At 40.9% G+C, this 21,561-nt stretch overlaps 2 protein-coding genes across 5 annotated transcripts in view; one reads left to right on the top strand and one right to left on the bottom strand.

Moving 5' to 3' along the window:
- Positions 1-21,561, bottom strand: part of MACROD2 (mono-ADP ribosylhydrolase 2) — an 890,001-nt gene that overhangs the window by 768,846 nt on the left and 99,594 nt on the right. The gene's annotated exons all lie outside the window — the stretch shown is intronic.
- Positions 4,652-19,892, top strand: FLRT3 (fibronectin leucine rich transmembrane protein 3). The gene is made up of 3 exons (XM_074917538.1): positions 4,652-4,794; positions 12,332-13,084; positions 14,199-19,892. Exon 3 carries the CDS (start codon positions 14,244-14,246, stop codon positions 16,191-16,193), a length of 1,950 nt encoding a protein of 649 aa, XP_074773639.1. The 5' UTR covers positions 4,652-4,794; positions 12,332-13,084; positions 14,199-14,243; the 3' UTR covers positions 16,194-19,892.

Raw genomic sequence — 21,561 nt, 5'->3', positions numbered from 1 at the left:
CTGACAGAAAGGAGTGATCCATCCCAAGCCCCTTCTTAGCAAGCCATCAATCAGTACTGCCTTCCATCTCTCTCTATTCTTGAAGGCTACCTTTGGGCAGCTGTCATGCAAGCAGCAACCAGAGCTCCAAGAAAAAAAAGTCCAAGACCAAAACTGCACCAGATTTTTTTTTTTTTTTTTTTTCCATTTCAGGAGTTTTAATTATTTTTTTTTCTCTACCACCGAGAGTCCTTATACAAAGGCAGATGTAAAAATGCATTTACTGCTTTGTTCAGCTCGGTATAGGCTGCATCCATAAAAACCTGAATATGCAAATATAAGAAATACCCTCAGGGAAGAATTGCAGTTTTATCCTCTACAGGATTCTTCCTCGAACATACTACACATTACTAACAATCTCTACGTTTTCGAGGTTGCTTTTGCGGAACACTGTTTTTCCTTCCTTTAACACACTTTCAAAGCCACATCAAGCGTACGGATAGGACAGTCTATCACTTCCTTTGTTGAGTTTGCAAGCAAAACCCCCATATTCTTCATAGCTGTGAAGGAGTTAGCTCGGTTTCCTTTAAGAACTTTGTTGTGGTGGCTTCATGACAACTAACAAATAGAGGAAATTGCCTTCTAAATACAAAAGGCAATCAGCTTTAACCATTAGGAGCAAACTCTCTTGCTATGGACTTTACCCACTCAGCCCTCTTTATCCATTTCTGCATGTTCTGTAAATAAAGGGAAAAATAAATACCTTACTCATAGGCTTTGCAATTTCAAGTACTCCATTACGTTACTTAATTTTGCTATCAATAGCACATGATCTGATAAGCAAAACTGTTTATTTGCCTTAGGAAAAATAGAGATGTGGTTGCATCAGGGGTGTTTCTGAGTTGACAGGGCTTTTCCCTGGGGCTGTTTAGGAGACTTGGAAAGAAGAACAGGGAGAGAGCATGGAGAGAAGGGAGAGGAATGGCAGAAAACACAGGTGCAGCCGCCTAATCTCCTGGCCCTCGCAGACAGAACAGAAGAATAATCACAATTACAACTATTACCTTACAAACACTTCTCCATCAGGGAAAAAAAAAAAGAAGCATTCTTGAGCCCACATAATTTAAACAAGTATTTAGCTTTAGACTCTTCACACCCTTTTAGCTCTACTGTGGACTGTCTTGCATGATTACATTCTCATTTTTGTTGCATTTGATACAGAGCTGCTGCCCCAGCTTTGACAAGGTGCTCTATGTACTTATGCAATGCTGAAAGCTGAATCTGACAGGCATTCACTTTTGAAGGAATGTATCCAAAACTGGATTATAATTTTGAAATGGTTCAGATCATTTAAAGAGTAAGCTCAAATACAAACGGAAATAAATATTTGCTGCAAAACTGTACTTAGTCAATATCAGAAAGCTTTATAGGACACATATCATACAAAATTTCATATATTATAGTGTTTTCTTTACTTAGATGTCTCTACAAATCAACGAATGCCTAGCTTGGATTTGGGACAGACTGCTTTTAAAATTTTGTCAATATAACCTGATAAAAGCCTAAAGCTAAAACCCACTAACATTCATTTCAGGGTATATCACTGAATATCAAACTATTGCTCTCAGCTTTATCTAGAAGAAGTCTGTCCTTGAGAAGCTCGAAGAAGCAACGGTTCTGTTAAAATGCCTGAAGAGAGCTCTCTCCTCTGCACTGAGGATGAGTGATCTCAGATGCAATTTCACTTCCCGGTCGATGTGTTTGGTTTCATAACATTTCATAAATGTCCTGCCCAGAAACGTTTATGACTGGAACCTGATCTACAGCAGGACAAAGTAGATCCAAAACACCTGTCAAATCATAGCAAGAGTCATGCAGGTCAACCTTTGGCTGAGGGAGTTCCCAGAACTTCCATTCTTATCATACCATCAGGGTGCTCAGAAAAAATAAAACAAAACAAAAAAACCCCACACAACAGCAAACCAAGCATCACCATTATCACATTGACCTAGTGGCACCTTACAAGTGTGTGCTATGAACTTGCATTCAAAATCTTTGAATCACATTATGTAGTGTAAGTACTGTGAATTTCCAGTATGCCACCTTTTAAACTCTCTCAGCCCATTAAGTGTTAACAAGATTGCCATGTCTTCCAAAATGCAATTTCCCCATAGGTCTGACAAGAACTTTAATCTCCATGTCACGAGCATTAATTAATTCCATAAACAAAATACAGGTAAAAGACTACTTTAACTTAGAAATTCAATTAAAATATCTCATTATATTCATAGGGTTTGATACATCTGTGTTACATATTCATATTTTTATTCCCCACATATGAGTAAGTCCATCAGTATTAACAGAGCTCCTCCATTCTTCCGGAACACAAGAGACCTTGAATTTCCAGATTCTAGGGAGAAGATGGAGAATGTGGTTAAGCTCAAGTCACATACAACAGGTTTTTTTTTGTGGAGAGTATCTTAACGGCTACCCATGTTCTTAAGAAGTATATTTACAGAGTTTACATAAAAGAATGCAGACAAAAATCTGCTTGCAACAGCACATTAAAGACCTTTCAGTACTCTGGAGCAGCTGTGACCTGGTAAAATCTAATTATTTCTCACACGCCCTTTGGAATTCTCCAGGAATATTTACTGTAATTTCTAACTGATGCCACCAGCACTGGGCCAGCCTTGGAATAAAACTGAAAGATAGCTGAATGCGTATCATATACATCTTTTATGAATATCCCACAGATGTATGCTAAGGCTTAGCAACATAGCACAGCAACATAATGCTGGAACCTGTTAACTAATATAACCAAGTCGGGCATGAGAAATACCAAATACACAATGTTTTTGAAAAATACTACTACAATCTTAACTGAATCTCAATTTTTAAAAAATCTACAGGATATTCGCAGCATCTCAGAATGTCTTCTGCATTACCATAGCCCACTATTCTGTCCCATGTAATGAGACACAGACATTCTATAATACCAGGCATACCTATGCTTGTATAGTATGTGTACATAAATATCCTTACAGATACGCATATTACATGTTACATACAAAAATGTACATGCAATACAGTTGTATGTACTGAGCTGATTAGGGCACAGCTCACTCCACCAGGATTACCAATACAGACAACTGTACCTTAACTTGAAATCAATTTATTATTAATTTTTAGTCTCCCTATGGAAAGACTGGAATTGAATTGATAGAGAGAAAAAAATCCTTTTCCCTCGTTGTCAAGGAAAATCAATCTAGATTTTTTTTAAATTAAATAAATACAGCATGTATCCAAGTACATCAAGCAGTGTTGAAAATCTATTAAGATTCAAGGTTTGACACTTTCTAGTTTGTTGTATTTGTTTTTATTAAAAGGTAAATAAAGGGAATTTAAGTATTCAAACTTTATATACAAGTGCAACTCTCTGGCAGTTTCCACGGGCCTTAAAGAAATCAAACCTCTCTTTAAGCTTAACAGAGCTTGGCCTCGCCATCTTCTGATATCAGTAAAAGTGCAACTGCAGGACAACTGGGATCAGCAAAGACAGTTTTGGGGAGCTTGCCCTTAGACATCAGCTCCTTGTGCTGGCGAGCGCAACGTCAAAACGCTGCAGGAGATGGCCAAGATCACCCATGGACCGCTAATGAAGAGAACAGGTACTCATGAATGCACCGGCTGTCAGCCTTGAACGAAGCCCGTGTTTTGATGGCAGATTTTAAAAAAACAACAGCAGAAACATCAACTTGTATGTGCCAAACCCAACACTACTTGTATGAGTTCGTAAGCTGCAAGTTAACTAGGTTTTATGAACAAACGTTTTAGGGAATACATTTTTCTAGCTTATCCTGTGACTACCATGAATTTTTAGGTTTGTTAAGGAGTAAAAAGTTTGTTTTCCAATGAAAAATCCCTAAGAGTGCAGACCAGCCGGGCCCCACTTGTCCTCAATCTCAGTCTCGCCAGGCACGATAAGATATCTCCAAGCGAGCGCCGTCTCGGGTGGAGCACACAAACCAGGCAACTCTTATCCACTTGCCGATTTTAAATGGCATTAAGCACTAACACCTCGAGAAAACCCTTAAACCTCCCAAAGCTGCTGACATCGCTTCAAGTTGCTTTTGGAGAAGGACGCCAGAGGAGCGACGACGCTCCCGGCCATTTGTTTACGGAGGCCGAGGAAAGCGACACGGATTTATGAGTATTTTGTCTCTGAAAAGCGCTTGTGCAACTCGTAACCACCCCTGATCTTTGGGCCAAAACCACGGGGAAGGCGGCGGCCGGGGTTAACTCCTCAGCCTTGCCTGCCCCGTCGGGAGCCCGACAGACACCGGGGAACCGAGAACGGTCGCTCGGGGTTCAGCGCAACGCTGAAGGGACGAGGGGGGCGCCACCTTCCTCTCAGCATCGCCAGAAGCAGCACTGCCGTTCTGCCCCAAAAAAGGGAGGAAAAAAGAATTAAGAAACGACCGAGAAACTCCCCCCCCCTCCACCCGCAGGGCTGAGGCGCCGCCGCCCCTCCCCCGGCGCGGCGCGGCCATGGCGCCGCCTGCTGCTCCCCCTAGCGGCGGCGCGCTCCCCGCCCCGCCCCTCCCGCCGGCCACGCCCCCCGCCGTGACGTCTGGCCCCGCCCCCCGCGGCTCGCCGCTGCCGCCGCGACTTGAGGGCGCGCGCCCAGCTCCGCGGCTGCCCCGCGCCCGGCGCCCCACTCCGCTCCGCACCGCGCACCGACACGGCCACCACTAGGATTACCGCGGCCGCCGCACCTGGAAACGGGATCGGCCCCTTATCCGCGCTCCGCAGGTAAGTGCGGGATGAGCGCTTTCTCCGCGGGAGTTGCGCGGGTCGGAGAATGGGGAGGGAGGGGTGCGGAGCTACAGGAGGAGGATGCGGCGGGAAATTTGGGCGCGCACACACACGCACATACACACCCCCAAGACCCCGGGATGCGGGCAGAGCGCTGCGGCGGGAGAGCGCCCCGCTGGTTGCGCGGCTGGGCGCGCAGGAGCGCGGAAGCCGCCCCACCACCACCACGGGCCCGGCGGCGGCTGCAGCCGGCCTTTGCCCACCCAGCCGCCGTCTCCTTGGGGCGCAAGGCGGCTGGCTGCTCCCGAAACTGCACCAGCCCCGGGAGGAAGCAGCTAAGACCGCCTTCCGCGGGGGCGGAGGGGAGCGCGGAGGGACCCGCAGATCAAGACAGCCGGGCCGGCCGGCTCCCCACGGCCCGCGTGTGCTGGGACCCCAGCCCCGCATTTCCCTCCTGGTTTGAAAACTCCCCCCCCCCCCCCCCCCCCCCCGCCGCCTCCCCATCCTCCCCTCAATTTTCTGCATATATTTTAAAAAAAAGAAAGGGGGGGGGGAGCGCGCGGTTGTGCCCCCGCGCCGCTCCTCACGCACAAAGTCTGCGGGTGAGGAGATGGGGAACAAAATGGTCGCACGTAGGCTAAGAAAGAATGCAACAGGCCCGAATTTCCTGGGAACCCCCCCACTTTCTGGGGGCAGAACGGCCGGGCGAGCCGCCCCCTGCCCGGCACCAGGTGCTTGCTTTAGTTTTAATCAACTTTTCCGCTGTTTTCAGTTTATTAAGTGATTGCCTGCCCTCCTGCAAGTGCGGGAATGCCTTTAGAGATGGCTCGCAAATCAAATGTTTCGTCCAGCCCTTTCCTTGGCACCCCCTATTCGGCTTTATTCTCTCACCCCGCAAACCGTTTCCCGGCTGCGAGAAGGGGCCGGAGGCTTTTGTTTCACCCATTTCCTCGACTACAATTAGGAGCTGCAACTACGGTGATGAGGCGAAGCCCGGCTCTATCCCTCCCCGCATTTCTCCTCCTCTTTCCCAAGCATCTGCCCCAGCTCACCGCAGCCAGGCACAGCCCGCTGATTTTTTTTTTTTTTTGGGGGTGGGGTGGGGGTTTGCTTTTTTTTGTTACTGCTTCTTAGTTTTCAAGATTCCCCCCCCCCCCCCTCCCTTGGCGAATAAAAGCCCTTGGTCCTGCAGAGACAGCTGCCTTTCTAGCTCGGTCCTTCTCTTTTGAGGTAGCCTCAAAATTTTCATCTCTCTGCCCGGAAAAGGGGGGTTTGAGCGCAACCCTGGCGCGGGCGGGCAAAGTTGCGAGGAGTGTTGCAAACGCGACGATGAGTGCATGTAATTAACTAATTCGTGGAGTGCTGTTAGCCAGGGGTTACTAATTGGGACTGAAGGGAAGTCGCTTCCCTTCTTCAAGGGATCAGTTCTGGCCAGTTGACAGAGTAGAGCGGAGTCTATCGTAAACAAGATTCACACCGAAATGCAGAATTACTTTACAATTAAATCGTATTCGTGCGAACGAGCACAGCGGCTGAATGCGTCTTCTTACTGACACTTATGTATTTCCATGTAAATCCTCTACTGCAGACAAGTATAGAAAGAAGAGCCTGAAAATGTTCAGACTTTACACACACCAAAAAAAATTCATTATCCTGACCCCAATTTCCTTGCCTAAAATATGATGCCCAAGAAGATAGAAGCATCAATTATGCTCACCATCTACTGCCTGGGGATATGGCGTCTTAATGAACATTTCTTTGAATTAGAGAGAAAAATGCACTTGTCAATTCAAGTGTACAAAGAAAAGAATTATTCGCTATAAAACAGAAAGATCAGTATGTGTTTTTCCTTGTCAATATATGCCGCACATTAGGTCATACCTAAGAGGTTTCAGTGCCCTTCCCTCTCTCTCAAAAAAAAAAAAAACCCACACCCACTCACCCTCAAGTTTCTTTTAATTTATTCTAAAACCATACAATACAGCCCAGTTTAAGATCGGGTTTCAAATATTTCATAAACAAAAGGTATACCTGGGTTTATAGAAAGCCAATTATCTTAAAATATACTGAGCTTATTCTAATCCTTTTATTCATGCTTCTATCAATCTTTTCTGTTTTTCCATCCACGTTTAATCACTTCTAAAAGCTGTATTTTTTTTTCTTGCCTTCTGTGCTCCTCCTGTATACCAGAAACAGTGACAACCCTTGGCATATATTTTAAATGCTAATTCTCTTTTTTTTTTTGTACATTCATACCATTTTATTTTAAACGGAGAACGACCAGATAAATACCATAGTTAATCAGCATGGCAAATAAGATTCTGTAAACTCTCGGAAAGAGTGATTTTTTTTTTTTTAACAATATTTGGGGGTTTTTTTCGTTCCCTCCTTTGGAGGCTGCCTGTGTTTTTCTCAACAGGAGACTTGGTTGTAATTAAAGCAGAGAAAACTGGACAGCAGCAAAAAACATCTGACTTGTGGCTCTTAAAAGCACGGGTTTTGTAGCGTGTACCACCCCCCAGTGGGCAAAAAACTCTGTAGTAAACTCACAGCAAGCTTTAAGCTCCAGAAATAAAAGTGTATACATTTCACAACAAGAACAAAATAAAAATGTGTTTCTGGGTAGGGTTTTTTTTCTTCTTCTTTTTTCCTTTGTCACCAATACCTAAAATTTGAAAGATTCTATGTGTCAGGCGATGGTGACTAATCAAAGCAATTGCTGGAGTTTGCAAACTTTGCATTGCAATTATTTGAAGGGGCTTCAGTTGGTGGATGGCCATCTTTGCCTCCTTCTAAGCAGGAAGCATGGATGTTAATGGCTGGTTATTTCTGAAGTTTTTTTTCCTTAAATCACTTCAAAGAACAGGACTGTCCAGAAGAATGAATATGGTGATTGCTTACATTTATTTGTAATAAGTGACCACATATCACTCAGGGCAGGCATCTTGAAAAGCATTTCAGTAAATATCTGTTATATCATCAGAAACTCTTCTTCCTTTCATGGGCTGTAAGAATTCAAGCAATCTTAGAGCTTCACATCTTCTAAAATCTTTTTTTTTTGAGGAGCAAATTTAGTAATGGGGAGATAAGCAAACAACTGTTTTAAAAGGGAAAGAAGCAAAACTACTGAAACGTTAACCAGTGTTTAAGTAATACTTCTACGTGCCTCATGTTTTGTGCCAGGAACTCCCTATCAGGTATGATTCCACCTAAACTTGTCAAGAGGGGGAAAGAAATAGATTTTACTTCGAAACAATGGCAGCATTTGTTCCCTATTCTTTTACTTTAAGCACGGGCAAGTTACCTCAGCAGCAGCTCTCAAAAGAAAACCTAGAAGCCATAATTGGCTAAACTCAAAGAGCACTAAAACACCAAACAAAAAGCCATTGCAAAACACTCCCCCTCAAAGTGCTTTTTTAACTTGCAACCTTTGCAGGAGCAGAGTAGTCAAAACAAGAGAGTGAGCAGGAATAGCTTAATAGTCTGTATCTTTTCAACCTAGCATCTTCAAAACCAGGAAGGGTTTTAAAAGTAAACTTCAGAAGAGAATAACTCTTAGTTCATTTCCATCCTCTACAGCAAATACTGGTTTGGCTCATCTAAGGTGTGGAGTCCAGCTTTCACCCAGAATCCATTTCTAAGTCAGATTCACTTGCATTTGAGGGAAGATCACATCAAAATTTGCATTTTTTTAAGACACTTGAGTTAGAACTAGGAAGACAAAAGCAATATTATATTCAACTACTACACAAAGGGGGGAGCAAATTTTCTAAATAAATAAATAAAACATTTTCCAACGGAAGAAAAAAAAAAAAGGCAACCCAAATTTCACCAAAACACAGAGATACAACCTGATTGAAGGGCTCACTCTCACTTTAACAAACTCCTTTGCATTCTTTACCCCTTGGAAAGACAGCTAGAGGACCTTCTGCTTGCCTAGCACCAAACAAAAGACTGGGGCACCTTCCTGAAATATGATGATCGTGGAAATTGCAGCTCCTAGACAGGGTGCTTAGAAAGCATTTTGCTGTCGCTGTCAACTAACCCTGAGAAATACACTTAAAAGAAAACAAAGTATGGGTATTGTTTTAAGTGTAGATTAACACTGTGGAACATTTTTTTTAAAGAAAAAAAAAAGTTGGTGAAGCTACTTGAGAGGCAGCATGACCTTTGTAAATTAAACTGGCAGTATATGCAGTAGATAAACTTCACAGGTATTTTAAGAGATAAGTACATTTTACATTTCTGATCCATTTCAGATTATAAACAAATACGGAGGTAATTCTGGAATGTAAGTACACTGATTAAGCAAAAGTGTTAGGCTTCTCAAATACATATATTCTACTGTTAACTTGAAACAATACTCTTGTCATTTATAACCTAAAAATACCGAGCTGTTTCCCTTCCCCCTGTTACTTTGATGGTTAGAAAGAAGCCCCTGAACTACCAGAGTTCCTGCCAGAAAACACAGAGGTAGATTAGAAATTCAAATAAGCATTGTGTGACCTCGAGTGAAGCAGGTCTTGATTTTATTCACATTTTATCACAGCTTGGAAAGAAAAGATCTCTTTGGCACCATTTTTCGAAAAACTCCCAGCTTTTCAAATATACTAAAAAACTTTTTTTTCTGTCGCCTGCCTACAGGACAGGGAGTGCAGCTGGACTCCATACCTTATAGTAAATACAGTGTTCTCCCTCAGTACATTTTTCTTTTCTAGTGCAAATTACTTTGAACTTTTAAAAATAAAATGTCCCCCTGCTTAGCTGTACCACAGCGATAAGTACACGCACGAGGCTCACACATTACCACTATCTGTAGTAATACACTTGCTTACACAATGTCCCAGGAAAAGTAATTTAACCATGCAGTTCAGCAAAGTTCATGAAAACATTCAACTTGGAATACAGATAAGCAAAAAAGCTGCTGTTCAGTTGCTCCAATGTTACTTTTGTTACCAAAAAAAGAGTCATTCTTGCATTTAAAAATGGATTTTAGCACACACTTTCTAAAATCTGCTCTGTTCAAAAGTATTGGCTTCTTTCAAAACCATGTGTCCATGAAGCCTCCCAATTTGATGTTGCAGAAACCTGGACACAGTGTCTGTACCAGTGGGGGTCACTTTTCTTTTCATCCTGCCGGATCAACTATAATGACTTGATGTCAGGGAATATTTAGAGACAGCTCAAGAAGGGGAAAGTTGGAGCATGGCAGCAGGATTCCCTTCTTCTCTGTAGACAGATCACTGGAGCCTTTGATATGCAAAAACATTGTTTTCAGCTATGGCTTGAGATATAAAAGGGAAGTGCAAGATATCAAACAATCACAACCTGAAGAAAACTATTCTGAGTTTAGAAAAGGGAGTGGGGGGTATAGTCTTAATCCACATTTTTTGAAATGGTGTAGTCTTCTCCAAAGAGACCTGCTTTTATTTTTCTCTCTCTTGTTTTCATGTAATTTTGAGAGAAGGGATAAAAAAAATTCCAAGAACTTAATGAGCTTTAGTGCTTTCATTTTAATCCTACACATTACTGCTATAATAGCGGCAATAAACGAAGGGATGACTATCAAATGGAGCAAAGAGGAAACAGTTTATATGCTAGAAAGGTAAAACAAATGAGCTCACTTTCTCGTGTGTACATATATATGTAATGTATGCATACTAGAGCCTCTGTTTTGCATAATACTAACATGTTTTTTACAGCTCTAAAAGTTCTAAAGAAAATTTATGATTTTTTTAAGTACTTAAAAATTACTGTAGCCTTCAAAGGCCTATTTAAGAAATTTATATTCCCGCTTCACAATGGACTTCCAGAAAATACCCTCTATCATAATTTCACATCAGTTCCTAAGAGATACCATTTTTTCTACAGCTCTTAAGCAACTGTTTATTGCAAAGTTTCAGGAACAGATCCTGGAACTTCTTTCCCCAAACACTTAAGTAATACAGACTAAGAAAACTGGACACTGCAAGAATATGGAGCCTTTTTGTTCCCGTTTATAGTGATTGCATAATCAAATTACATAAGTTACCAAAAAAATATGCATTCCATTGTATTCTAAAAATGTGGCCACTTGGACTGAGTCTTCGCCTTAAATAAATCATACGTTAAAATACTTATTTATACCACGGTGGCAAAACAAAATGAGAGTGTCTCATTTTCATTTACTACTTCCATTACACAACTGCTGAAAACAAGGTGCAAAACCAAATCTCAGACGAGCATGAGACCAGCATCAGGAGAGAAGAGGCTTTACCATTCCCTCACTAGACAGTCACGCCTATCTCTAACGTGGGAGGCTTTTTATTTTTTTCCTAACGGTCAACATTTTTCTGTGAAAAAGAGCAGTATAATTAGTATCTTTGTCGGTAATTTTGTATCAGTGCAAATTTCCTGTTCCTGTAGGAGTATTACTGGTCGACTTCACGATGGAGCTGCTTCAAACTGCAAAGACAAGAGTTTTAAAACAGACACTGTTTCTGGTTTTGTCCAGTATTTTATGAAGGACCTGGTAGCTACTCTAGTTAAGCTCAGAGGAAGGCAGCTAAGCAAGTAGTATTCAGCATGCTGTTTCTTTCTAGCATTTCAGTTCTGAGGAATTGTGCTCAGTTTTCTGAACAACATGCAGTCACAAAAGTGAGAATCAAGTAAAGGTGAAGGATTTTTTTAATTACAGATTTAACCACTTCTATTTCAGACATGCTCTCAAAGAACACAGATTTGGTATCTCACTGGACACTTTCTGCAGTAGTGGTAGGAAGTAGCCCAAGTTAAACATACCATTAAAAAAATAATCAATTACAGTTCAAGAAATAGGAACAGCCAAGCTGAAAATACTTTTTTTTAAAAAAATTAGAAAAATCAAGTAAAACGCTAATCTAAACACCAGTCTCACTGTTCAAAGTGACAAATAAAATAGCTTACAAGTTCAGACCACAAATCAAGCACGTTTCATGGACAAAACCCACATATGTATTTCTGTTGTCTAAGAGTCGATACAGATGCCTAGCCTAGTCCCCGATTCAGAATCAGCATGCTGCAAATGTGAAATATCAATACAGTATTTTAGGAAAACCATTTCCCCCTTTACCCAGTACCTACTAAATGGTAATTAGCTCCCTTTACATTTAAAACCAAAGAGAGGATCATCATCTACCTGAGTTTACCAAGAACACAAAACAAGCAACAGTTTTGGCCTTCTCCAAGGAGGCGGGACCAGCATTTGTAATCAGGTGGGAAATACAATTTACAAATATTTTGTCTGTCAGTTCAGGATGACTTTCTTTTCTACTGAAAGAAAGGAAAAAATATTTCCAGCAAAACTGCAGTAACATGAAACTAAACAGCAAAATGTTTTCTTAAAGAGCTCTGTATTTTACTGAAATACCAGTATTTTGGGAAACCAAGATATGCTAGTCATGTATACAATAAGCATAGCATGGTTTATATAGGGGATGCAACACAACTCTGAATACTAGTGTCCACCAGTTGTTATTAATTCCAATTTTTTGTTTGTTTGTTTTTACTTTCACAGGAAATTAAGAGTTCACGGAAAGCTTTAAAAGCCGGGTTTTCTGGGAAGGAAATAATAATTTTGTGGGTTTTTTTTTAATGAAGAAAACCATCTGAATTGCTTAATGTTTCTACAGTAGAGAAACTTGCATTCTTGCAGCGCAGGAGGAATTCTTTCCTGCTTTACAAATTTGGAGGAAGTGTTAAAAAGCGAGAGTCGGGAAATGGTTCTCTCAAAGAGGCGTGGATGTATCAGGATGTAGTTACTGCACAAAGTTTATACTTGGATAATTCTGGACAGGAAAAAGCAGCCCCATTCCTGACCTCCTGAAGAGGCTCCATCCTTCAAGCCTCAGCATAATGAATAGTTTGCATCATGCAGCGCTGAAGTTACCACCTCCTACTACTACGCTGCACAGAAGAGTTTGTAAGAGTTACAAAGAAAGTAATTCCTGCTAAAGGCATTAAACCAAACAAAAGAGGTTCTTCATTCACAGACTTTACATGAGGACAAAAATAGAGGGAAGCTGAAGCTTTTCTCCGCCCTGGCCTGGTGTGCTTATGTACCATGATAAATCTTGGTTGGAATGCTCATTGAGTATCGTGCCAGGAGCCAGGAAACACACACCACCAAGAAGGACCGTCTGAGTAAACGCCGTCGAGAAAAAAAAAAAAAAAACAGCTCCATGGAGTAAACCATAAGAGTGACTCGTGAGAAAGACATTCCTTTACTGGATATCCTCAAGCACAAAATTTACTCATACCTTTAAATACGGTAGGATCAATATTAATTTCTTTTCCTTTTTGTGCCTTAGAGAATAAAGTTCAATTAGTATATGAACCCACAAGAGAAAAGGTCATGACACTGCTTAATGCATAGGTCATCTTGCAGAAGTTCTCACAACCCTAATTACAATGGTAATTGAATTATGTTGTCTTAAAGGCTATAAAAATGCTAATTACCTGAGCTCGATGTACAAACACACTACCAATGCAAAGCACAATTTCAGTCTCAAGAGTTAATTTATATTACCCTACCTTGCACAGTTTGAACTAATAAGATGGGAAAATGTGGTTAAACCTGCCAAATAGTCTCTTATTAGTGTACTGCTTAGTAAGAAGACTTTTGAGAATGACAAATATTTAAACATGAAATTAAGCACGTAATGAAATACTCCATCCAGTCAACTAGAAAGCTGTAGCTCTACCAGCTACATCAGGTTGTTAGCTACCTACCAATTCTAACATTCACCTTTCTAAACATTACAGCTCGAAAATCAAGAAAAGTAGGCCGCAGTATTTATAAGATAAACAACACGACATTGAGCACTCAGAAAACCTTGGAAAAAAGTCTTCAGCTGGCCTTTGCCCTTTGGTCTGCATTTTATGCTTTGCCATTAGAACTCTTTTGAACCTCCAAAAAAGCCACCTCTAAACTTGTGGGTTTGGTAAGGGTTTTATAGTTCACTTAAGGGCTGCTGGGGGTAGTTAGCTGGCTTAGGAATGACTCCTTATCTTTCAGATATAGAATGATTTACTTGAACTCTGGTGTCGTGTCAGCTCTGTACTTATCTGGTGTCTGAACAAAGATTGTCTCTACACATGAAATGTGAAGGAATCCTTAGAAAGAGCCTTCTTGCTTAAGCAAAACCATTCACAGATCAGACATACTTGACTGTATTATTTTTGATTACTATGCAGAATAAAATGTTAATTTACATGAACAAGAAACAGTACCATTATTAATGTAAGGAAAAGAAAGTAAAATGTCTCTATGAGCTTGAATATTAGTTTAATATGCATGTTTCAGATGTCTTCTGTAATGCTGAATTTTCATTGCAGTTTCTTCACTGATGATCTGGATAATTTTGTTTGTTTGGTTTTTTTAGATTGTTGAAGATCAGAACTGTATACAAATCTCATCATTCCTGACCATGATTAGTGTAACCTGGAGCATCTTCCTAGTTTGGACTAAAATAGGGCTGTTACTTGACATGGCACCTTGCTCTGTTAGTGCCAAACCCTGCCCTTCAGTATGTCGCTGCGATGTGGGTTTCATATATTGTAATGATCGCGATTTGACATCTATTCCTACAGGAATCCCAGAGGATGCTACTACCCTCTTCCTTCAGAACAATCAAATAAATAATGCTGGGATTCCTTCAGAACTGAAGAACTTACTTAGGGTGGAAAGAATATATTTATACCACAACAGCCTAGATGAATTCCCCACTAACCTCCCTAAGTATGTTAAAGAACTGCATTTGCAGGAGAATAACATAAGGACCATTACTTATGATTCACTTTCACAAATTCCCTATCTGGAAGAACTGCATTTGGATGATAATTCTGTTTCCGCTGTTAGCATCGAGGATGGAGCTTTCCGGGACAACGTCTATCTCAGACTTCTTTTTCTCTCTCGCAATCACCTTAGCACCATTCCCTGGGGTTTGCCCAAAACGATAGAAGAGCTACGCTTGGATGATAATCGTATTTCCACCATTTCAGAGCTGTCCCTTCAAGACCTTACAAATCTAAAACGCCTTGTTTTAGATGGAAATCTTCTAAATAATCATGGATTAGGAGACAAAGTCTTCATGAATCTAGTCAATCTTACAGAACTGTCATTGGTCCGCAACTCGCTCACAGCCGCACCGGTAAATTTGCCGGGAACAAACCTAAGAAAGCTTTATCTTCAAGAAAACCACATCAACCACGTGCCACCCAATGCTTTCTCTTACCTAAGGCAGTTGTATCGACTAGATATGTCCAATAACAATCTTAGCAATTTACCTCAGGGTGTCTTTGATGATCTGGACAACATCACTCAGCTTTTTCTTCGCAACAACCCTTGGCACTGTGGGTGCAAAATGAAATGGGTACGCGACTGGTTACAGTCATTGCCTTTAAAAGTTAACGTACGTGGACTGATGTGTCAGGCACCAGAAAAAGTACGTGGAATGGCTATCAAAGACCTCAACGCGGAACTGTTTGATTGTAAGGACGATGGCATGATAAGCACCATCCAAATCACTACTGCGGTACCAAACACATTATACCCGGCCCAGGGACACTGGCCAGTTTCTGTGACCAAACAACCAGACATCAAGACTCCCAACCTAAATAAAAACTACAGAACCACAGCAAGCCCGGTACGCAAAATTATTACAATCTTTGTGAAATCTGTAAGCACTGAGACCATTCACATCTCCTGGAAAGTTGCACTACCAATGACTGCTTTAAGACTGAGCTGGCTCAAGATGGGTCACAGCCCTGCCTTTGGATCTATAACTGAAACGATAGTGACGGGTGACAGAAATGACTATTTGCTGACGGCTCTTGAACCAGAATCGCCGTACCGTGTATGCATGGTTCCCATGGAAACCAGCAACATCTATCTCTCCGATGAAACGCCTGAATGCATCGAGACCGAGACGGCACCTCTTAAAATGTACAACCCTACTACGACCCTCAATCGGGAGCAGGAGAAAGAACCTTACAAAAACTCCAGCTTGCCCTTGGCTGCCATCATCGGTGGCGCAGTGGCGCTGGTGGCCATAGCGCTGCTGGCCCTGGTCTGCTGGTACGTCCACAGAAACGGGTCCCTGTTCTCCCGGAACTGCACCTACAGCAAGGGACGCCGGAGAAAAGATGACTACGCCGAAGCGGGAACCAAGAAGGATAACTCCATCCTAGAAATCAGGGAGACTTCTTTCCAGATGATACCAATAACCAACGACCAAGTGTCCAAGGAGGAATTTGTAATACACACCATTTTCCCACCCAATGGCATGAACCTGTACAAGAACAGCCACAGTGAAAGCAGTAGTAACAGGAGCTACAGAGACAGTGGTATTCCAGATTCAGATCATTCACACTCATGATACTGAGGGACATGAAAGACTGGTTTGAGTTTTGTTGGTTTTTTTGGTTTTGTTTTGTTTTTTAAAGAAAATGAGAAAAGACTGACTTAACAGTTGCTGTTCTACTGCAAAACACTGGATTAAAAGACTGACAAAGCAATGTACTGTACATTTGCCATATAATTTATATTTAAGAACTTTTTATTAAAAGTTTCAAATTTCAGGCTACTGCTGCGATTAATGTAGTGGGGATACCTGACCACAATTCTATATTTTAGTATTTTTTAGTAATTTGTACTGTATTTTCCTTGCTAATATTGAAGTTACAGACCATTTAACTTTTGTGTTCTACTGAGTAAGATGACTTGTTGACTGTGACAGTGAATTTTCTTGCCGTGTTGAGCAGTCAGAACATTCATCTGAGATCCTTGTAAGTGTAAGCACAGGCCATTTTTCACTTTGGTATCAATAAAATAATGTTGAACCTGGCAAATCAGGAAGATCAAGAATTGGTTGCAAAAACTTACAGAACTTTCAGTGTTGGGTCTATTAAATCTGTAAACCACAACAATATTCAATAAACAAAAATGCGTGTAGTAATGGGCAATATCAGCTGTCTGGATATATCCATTCAACAATGGTGAAATCCAATTTAAAAGAAAATGATATAGAGGATACGCATAAGACTTCAGGCTTTTGACACATGAGAAAAAAAAATTTGATCCTAATTGAGGAATTTAAAAAAAAAAAAAATGCGCTGAGCTCTACAAACCAAGGTGGTGGATGCAGTTTAGGGATAGATTTCTGGTTATCAAAGTCAGTGGTCTGCTTATGACTGAGAAAACGATGATGGATGGTCACAGGCATTTAGGAGGTGAGGGCAGGAGGACAGAGACAACACTTAGAAACCACTTTGGACAGAAAAAGGCCTGAAAGTGCAGTTTCATAGGAAAAAAGAAAAAAAAGGCAGGACAAAAAAACCCAGGCAATATAAGCAAGGTCTCAAAAACTTTAGTCACAAAGGTGAGCGGATAATTGGGGCATAGAGCTATTTTAAACCGTATACTCAAACAGTATACAGGTATGTGTTCAGTATACTGCCATTACAGTCAGGAATACTGCCCATTACTGTCACAGTTTTCCAGAAATCCCTTGATAAATCTGTAAGGTAACATGTTTGTTTCTGCCTTCCTATTGAACTATGAACTATTTCATGTTTATTAAACCCCAAGCCACTCTTTGTTGCCATAATCATTTGTTTCTTCGACTAAAAACCAAAGTGCTTTGTATGCCCTTTGGCCAGTCTTGTGTGTGCCTTGATCCAACGCTACATGTATCAAGCTTTTAAAAAGTAAAAAAAAGGGAAAAAAAATAAAATACCCAGTTTTTCATATGTAACTTAACCATGAAAAATATTGGTCTTATTGATGAATAAAGTTGAAAACTTAGTTCAAAATAATGCTGCACCTCTGCAGTGCTCTGATAGGAAACCCACTCAGAAGCTACTACTTTTCGGGTCATGAGCTTCACCTTTTTCTTTGTTCAACTTGACAGCATTACATTTGAAGGGTTTCTTTATTATGAATTACTTGGAAAACAAGTTTTCACAACTTTGAAGTGAAAGGGGGGGAAGGCATGGTGTTGCAACCCTCAGAGTGATTTTTTTTTTTCCAACAGAAACGGCAAATAAAAAGAAAAATGCTTAACATTTTGGACAATATCTCAGACAAGCAATTCAATGTTAAGAGAATTTTAGCAGTGCTTGGCTTGTCTGTTTTCCTGAGAGTGGTAAAGGATGGAAGATGACAAGAAAGAACAGTGACAAACACCAAGACTGATGGTTTCAGCAGTCAGCCTGCCAACAGTTCTCCTGCCAGAGATCCATCTCACTGCGCAGACCCAAAACTTCCAGTAACTCAACTCTCTTCATCCTCGTTTTCCAGATGTGCCCAGGGGGGTTCCTCTCCAAACTCCCTGCGCCATGGTACTTATTTCCTCAGCCTCACCTTCAAAAACGCCTCCTGCAGTTCCTGAGCAGTGGAGGAGTTCCAGATGGAGGAGCAGCACTGTGCTTCCCTATTGACCTTACATAAATAACATCATCTGCTTCACATGGAGCACTGACTGGATCCAAGACACCAAAAGTAACAGAAAGGGTCACGTTATGCTAAACAACTATGTGCTCAGCTCAGTGTAACGTACTAGACAAGACTATTTTGCTCTATTTTCCTATCGGGTACAAATCTAGGGAAGGGCATGAAAGCCAGGACTAAGCACATGGAGCCTTATTACGTTCTTGTGCAGAAGGTTTCCTGAGCAGTAAGTGGGAAAGGAAAAACCAACACAGATAGAGAAGAGGGACCTGTTTTTCATCTAAGCTACACATAGGGACCCCTTATGTCAGACATACATTTAATGGCTGGATCACTGACAATAGATAACTAGTTCTTTGCCATCAGCTCTCTGATAACAAAATTAAATAGGTTTTGCTGGATTTTTGAGCTATTTACATGAAAATCTCTCTCCTAGTTGACTCCAAATCTGTGCTGTGAAAGGGGTAAAATAACACTCAATGAGTACTCTCCCATGCCTTTTCTGAGGCACCTCAGCCAGAGGTGGCCAGGTAATGGTACATACCACCTACTGCACATCTCGGGTGATGCCCCGCAAAGGTCACATGGGGCTATAAAAAAGTTGCCATTTGAGGAGGAGATAATTGCACATGAATCTTAAGTATGAGGACTTTTCATGTGAAATTTATGTACTGTGAGGCAGTAGTATGCAAATCCCGAGCAACTCCAACAAGTTGGCCCAGTTGTTCCTGGTTCACCTTCATCAGAAAGAGAGTGAAAACCTGGACAAGTGATTCTGTCCTGTGCCGAGACCAAGGCCAGGTTTGCAGGGAGAGCTGGTGTCCTCATGCTGCAGCTGATGTCAATGGAAAAAATGGCACATCCATGCATGCAAGATCTTCCTTGGGTTCTACAGCAACTTTTATGCAACATGCGTCATATTAATTTGGCAAATGAAAGATTGATTTCAAACCAAACTTTGTATTATTTTCTTTGGATACTTATACAAATTTCTATTCTGCTCCATGTCACAGCTGTCTCTTCAAGACTCTTCAACTTAACATGTAGCACTGCAGTTATTGCATGCAATGCTCTCTAGCACCATCCATAAGTCCATTCTATTAGACAGTTATATACGTAGGCAAATCGGATTACTACATTGAGCAGTTAACACATTTATCAAAATAACATTAATCCACATTAAATTTATCTCAGATAATTTTCTAATTCCATGTTGTTTCAGTGTACTGGTCAATATTTAATTGTGGACCAAGGAGTGGAATTCTTTTCAGCGTTGCCTAAACCTACGTGCAGGGTTAATTTTACCAGCATCCTCCATATTAAAATACTATGCCAAGTATCTTTTACATTCTTTGTTCTCTCTCTTTTTTTTAATTTATATTGCTATCCTGAATTGCTCACAGTTCTGGTTTAACCTGATAGCTGGCTCCAAAAAAGTCCTGGTACTTTGGAAACCATATTAATTTTGTCTCATCTCGGTACCTTCCAGAACTAAATCTGCTTCATTTACAAACTATTCTTTCCTAGCTTTGTACAACAGCCTGAAATGCAACAACTGTTGGGGTTTGGGGTTTTTTTTCTCCTGGCTTTAACAGTACCAAATTCAAAGTATTATGGTCTTGGAACACAGTTACCATTTCTTCTGCTAATGCACTAACTAGCATGCAACCTATATTGTGCCAATGCTGTACATATTGAATGTAGAGCAGCAAATGCAATAAAGCAAGAGCAAAAGTAATAAAGCCTTATGTGCTATTAAAATAATTTACTGATGACATAACACACTTCAAGCACGTATAGACTTCTCTGCTAAGAGGATGCAATTTTGCATATTCACCTGCAGCTAAAGTTGGATAAGATCTTCAAACGTGAGCTGGCAGATGCCATCTGCCTGGATTTATCCAAGCCACATTTGTTTGGGATAGTTTTGGATGAAATCATAATTCACACTGATACCCTCTGCTTTCAAAACACTCTAATCTTGCTTCCAATCCATATATTGTTTCAGCATCACCTTGGGACTGATCTTTGTTTAATTAACTGTTTCTTTACTGATACCAGAACAACAACAAAAGCTTCAAGCCACAAGCCAGCACTAACCACCAGTGAATTTTTTTTTTTTTTTTTTTAACAAAGCATGAAGTCACTCCATAACTGCGAGTTCCTTCTTCCAAACTAGCCCAGACTGGTTTAGCCAGAAAGGAAAAGCCCATTGACAGATTTCAGCCATGAAAATTTTACACTTTTTTTTTCCTTTGCAAGTGAGTTTAATTTGTGGGCTGACAGGGTAGAGTCCCATCCCTAGGATACAATTAGAGCCCTTTCAAACACTCTGAAGGTACAACCATAACACAGGTATCAGATTCTGGACACAGATGCTTTCAAAGTTTTTTCTTTTGGTAAACACACAGGTTGGATTTAATTTGAATAGTTACTTCATCAAATCACTTCATGTTCCTCTAAAAAAATCTAGATAAAACCCACACAAAGTAGGTGTGTCTCACTAAGATGGTGACAGAGTATCTAGCTCAAAACAAGCATCATCTGCGTTTTACCAGCACTGGATGTCAAGCAAGATACTCATTTTATGGTAGTCTTTAAACGAGGCCTGGGGAACAATCCGGCCCTAGGGGTAAACCAAAACACTTCAACAAAATGGGTGTTAAAAGAACCATCCCCTGGATTATCGGTGGTCTAAAGCAAAGGCACACAACGCACATTTTGGAAACTGAGCAAATGTCCACTGTGTATGTAAACGTCCTACACCTAAAACCTGCAGGCCAGAACTGCAGAAGTGTATTACCCAACTTCAACCACTTCTCAGACCCCTTTGTGTCTTCTCAGGATGAGAATGTTGTGGAGTCATAGTATAAAACCCTGCAAGACCAACAACTACACGAGCTGAAAATTTTTGAGATTTGAAACTTCTGAAAAGCTGAAACTTTTTGAAATCTGAAGATGGACCTTCTAATCTTAGCAAGAGCACTCATAAATGATAAAAACAGAAGCATCTTAATAGGGCTAATTAAATAATCTGACTTGTTAAACTGGTTGACAGTATTCATATTAGGCTGATACTCTGTCCTGAACAGCCCTCTTAAGTAATCAAAAAAGGGAGCGGGTCACTGTCAAGTGCTAGCGTGTGCTCCTGTCCCCTTGCTGAGCTTAAGGACTATCTATCTATAGATGCAGCCGTGGAAGGTTTACTTGTTCAAAATCAAGGGACTGCATGATGTTCTTTAATCATTAACTGTGGGAACATCATTTACAAAAGGATTAAATTATGCACATAGTAT

This window comes from Athene noctua, chromosome 1 (genome assembly GCF_965140245.1).
Source record: "Athene noctua chromosome 1, bAthNoc1.hap1.1, whole genome shotgun sequence".
NCBI classification, from domain to species: Eukaryota; Metazoa; Chordata; class Aves; order Strigiformes; family Strigidae; genus Athene; species Athene noctua.
This window is presented reverse-complemented; position numbering and strand designations above follow the sequence as displayed.

Excerpts from the sequence above, each read along its gene's own strand:
- FLRT3 (XM_074917538.1), top strand. The coding sequence starts at position 14,244 with ATGATTAGTGTAACCTGGAGCATCTTCCTAGTTTGGACTAAAATAGGG.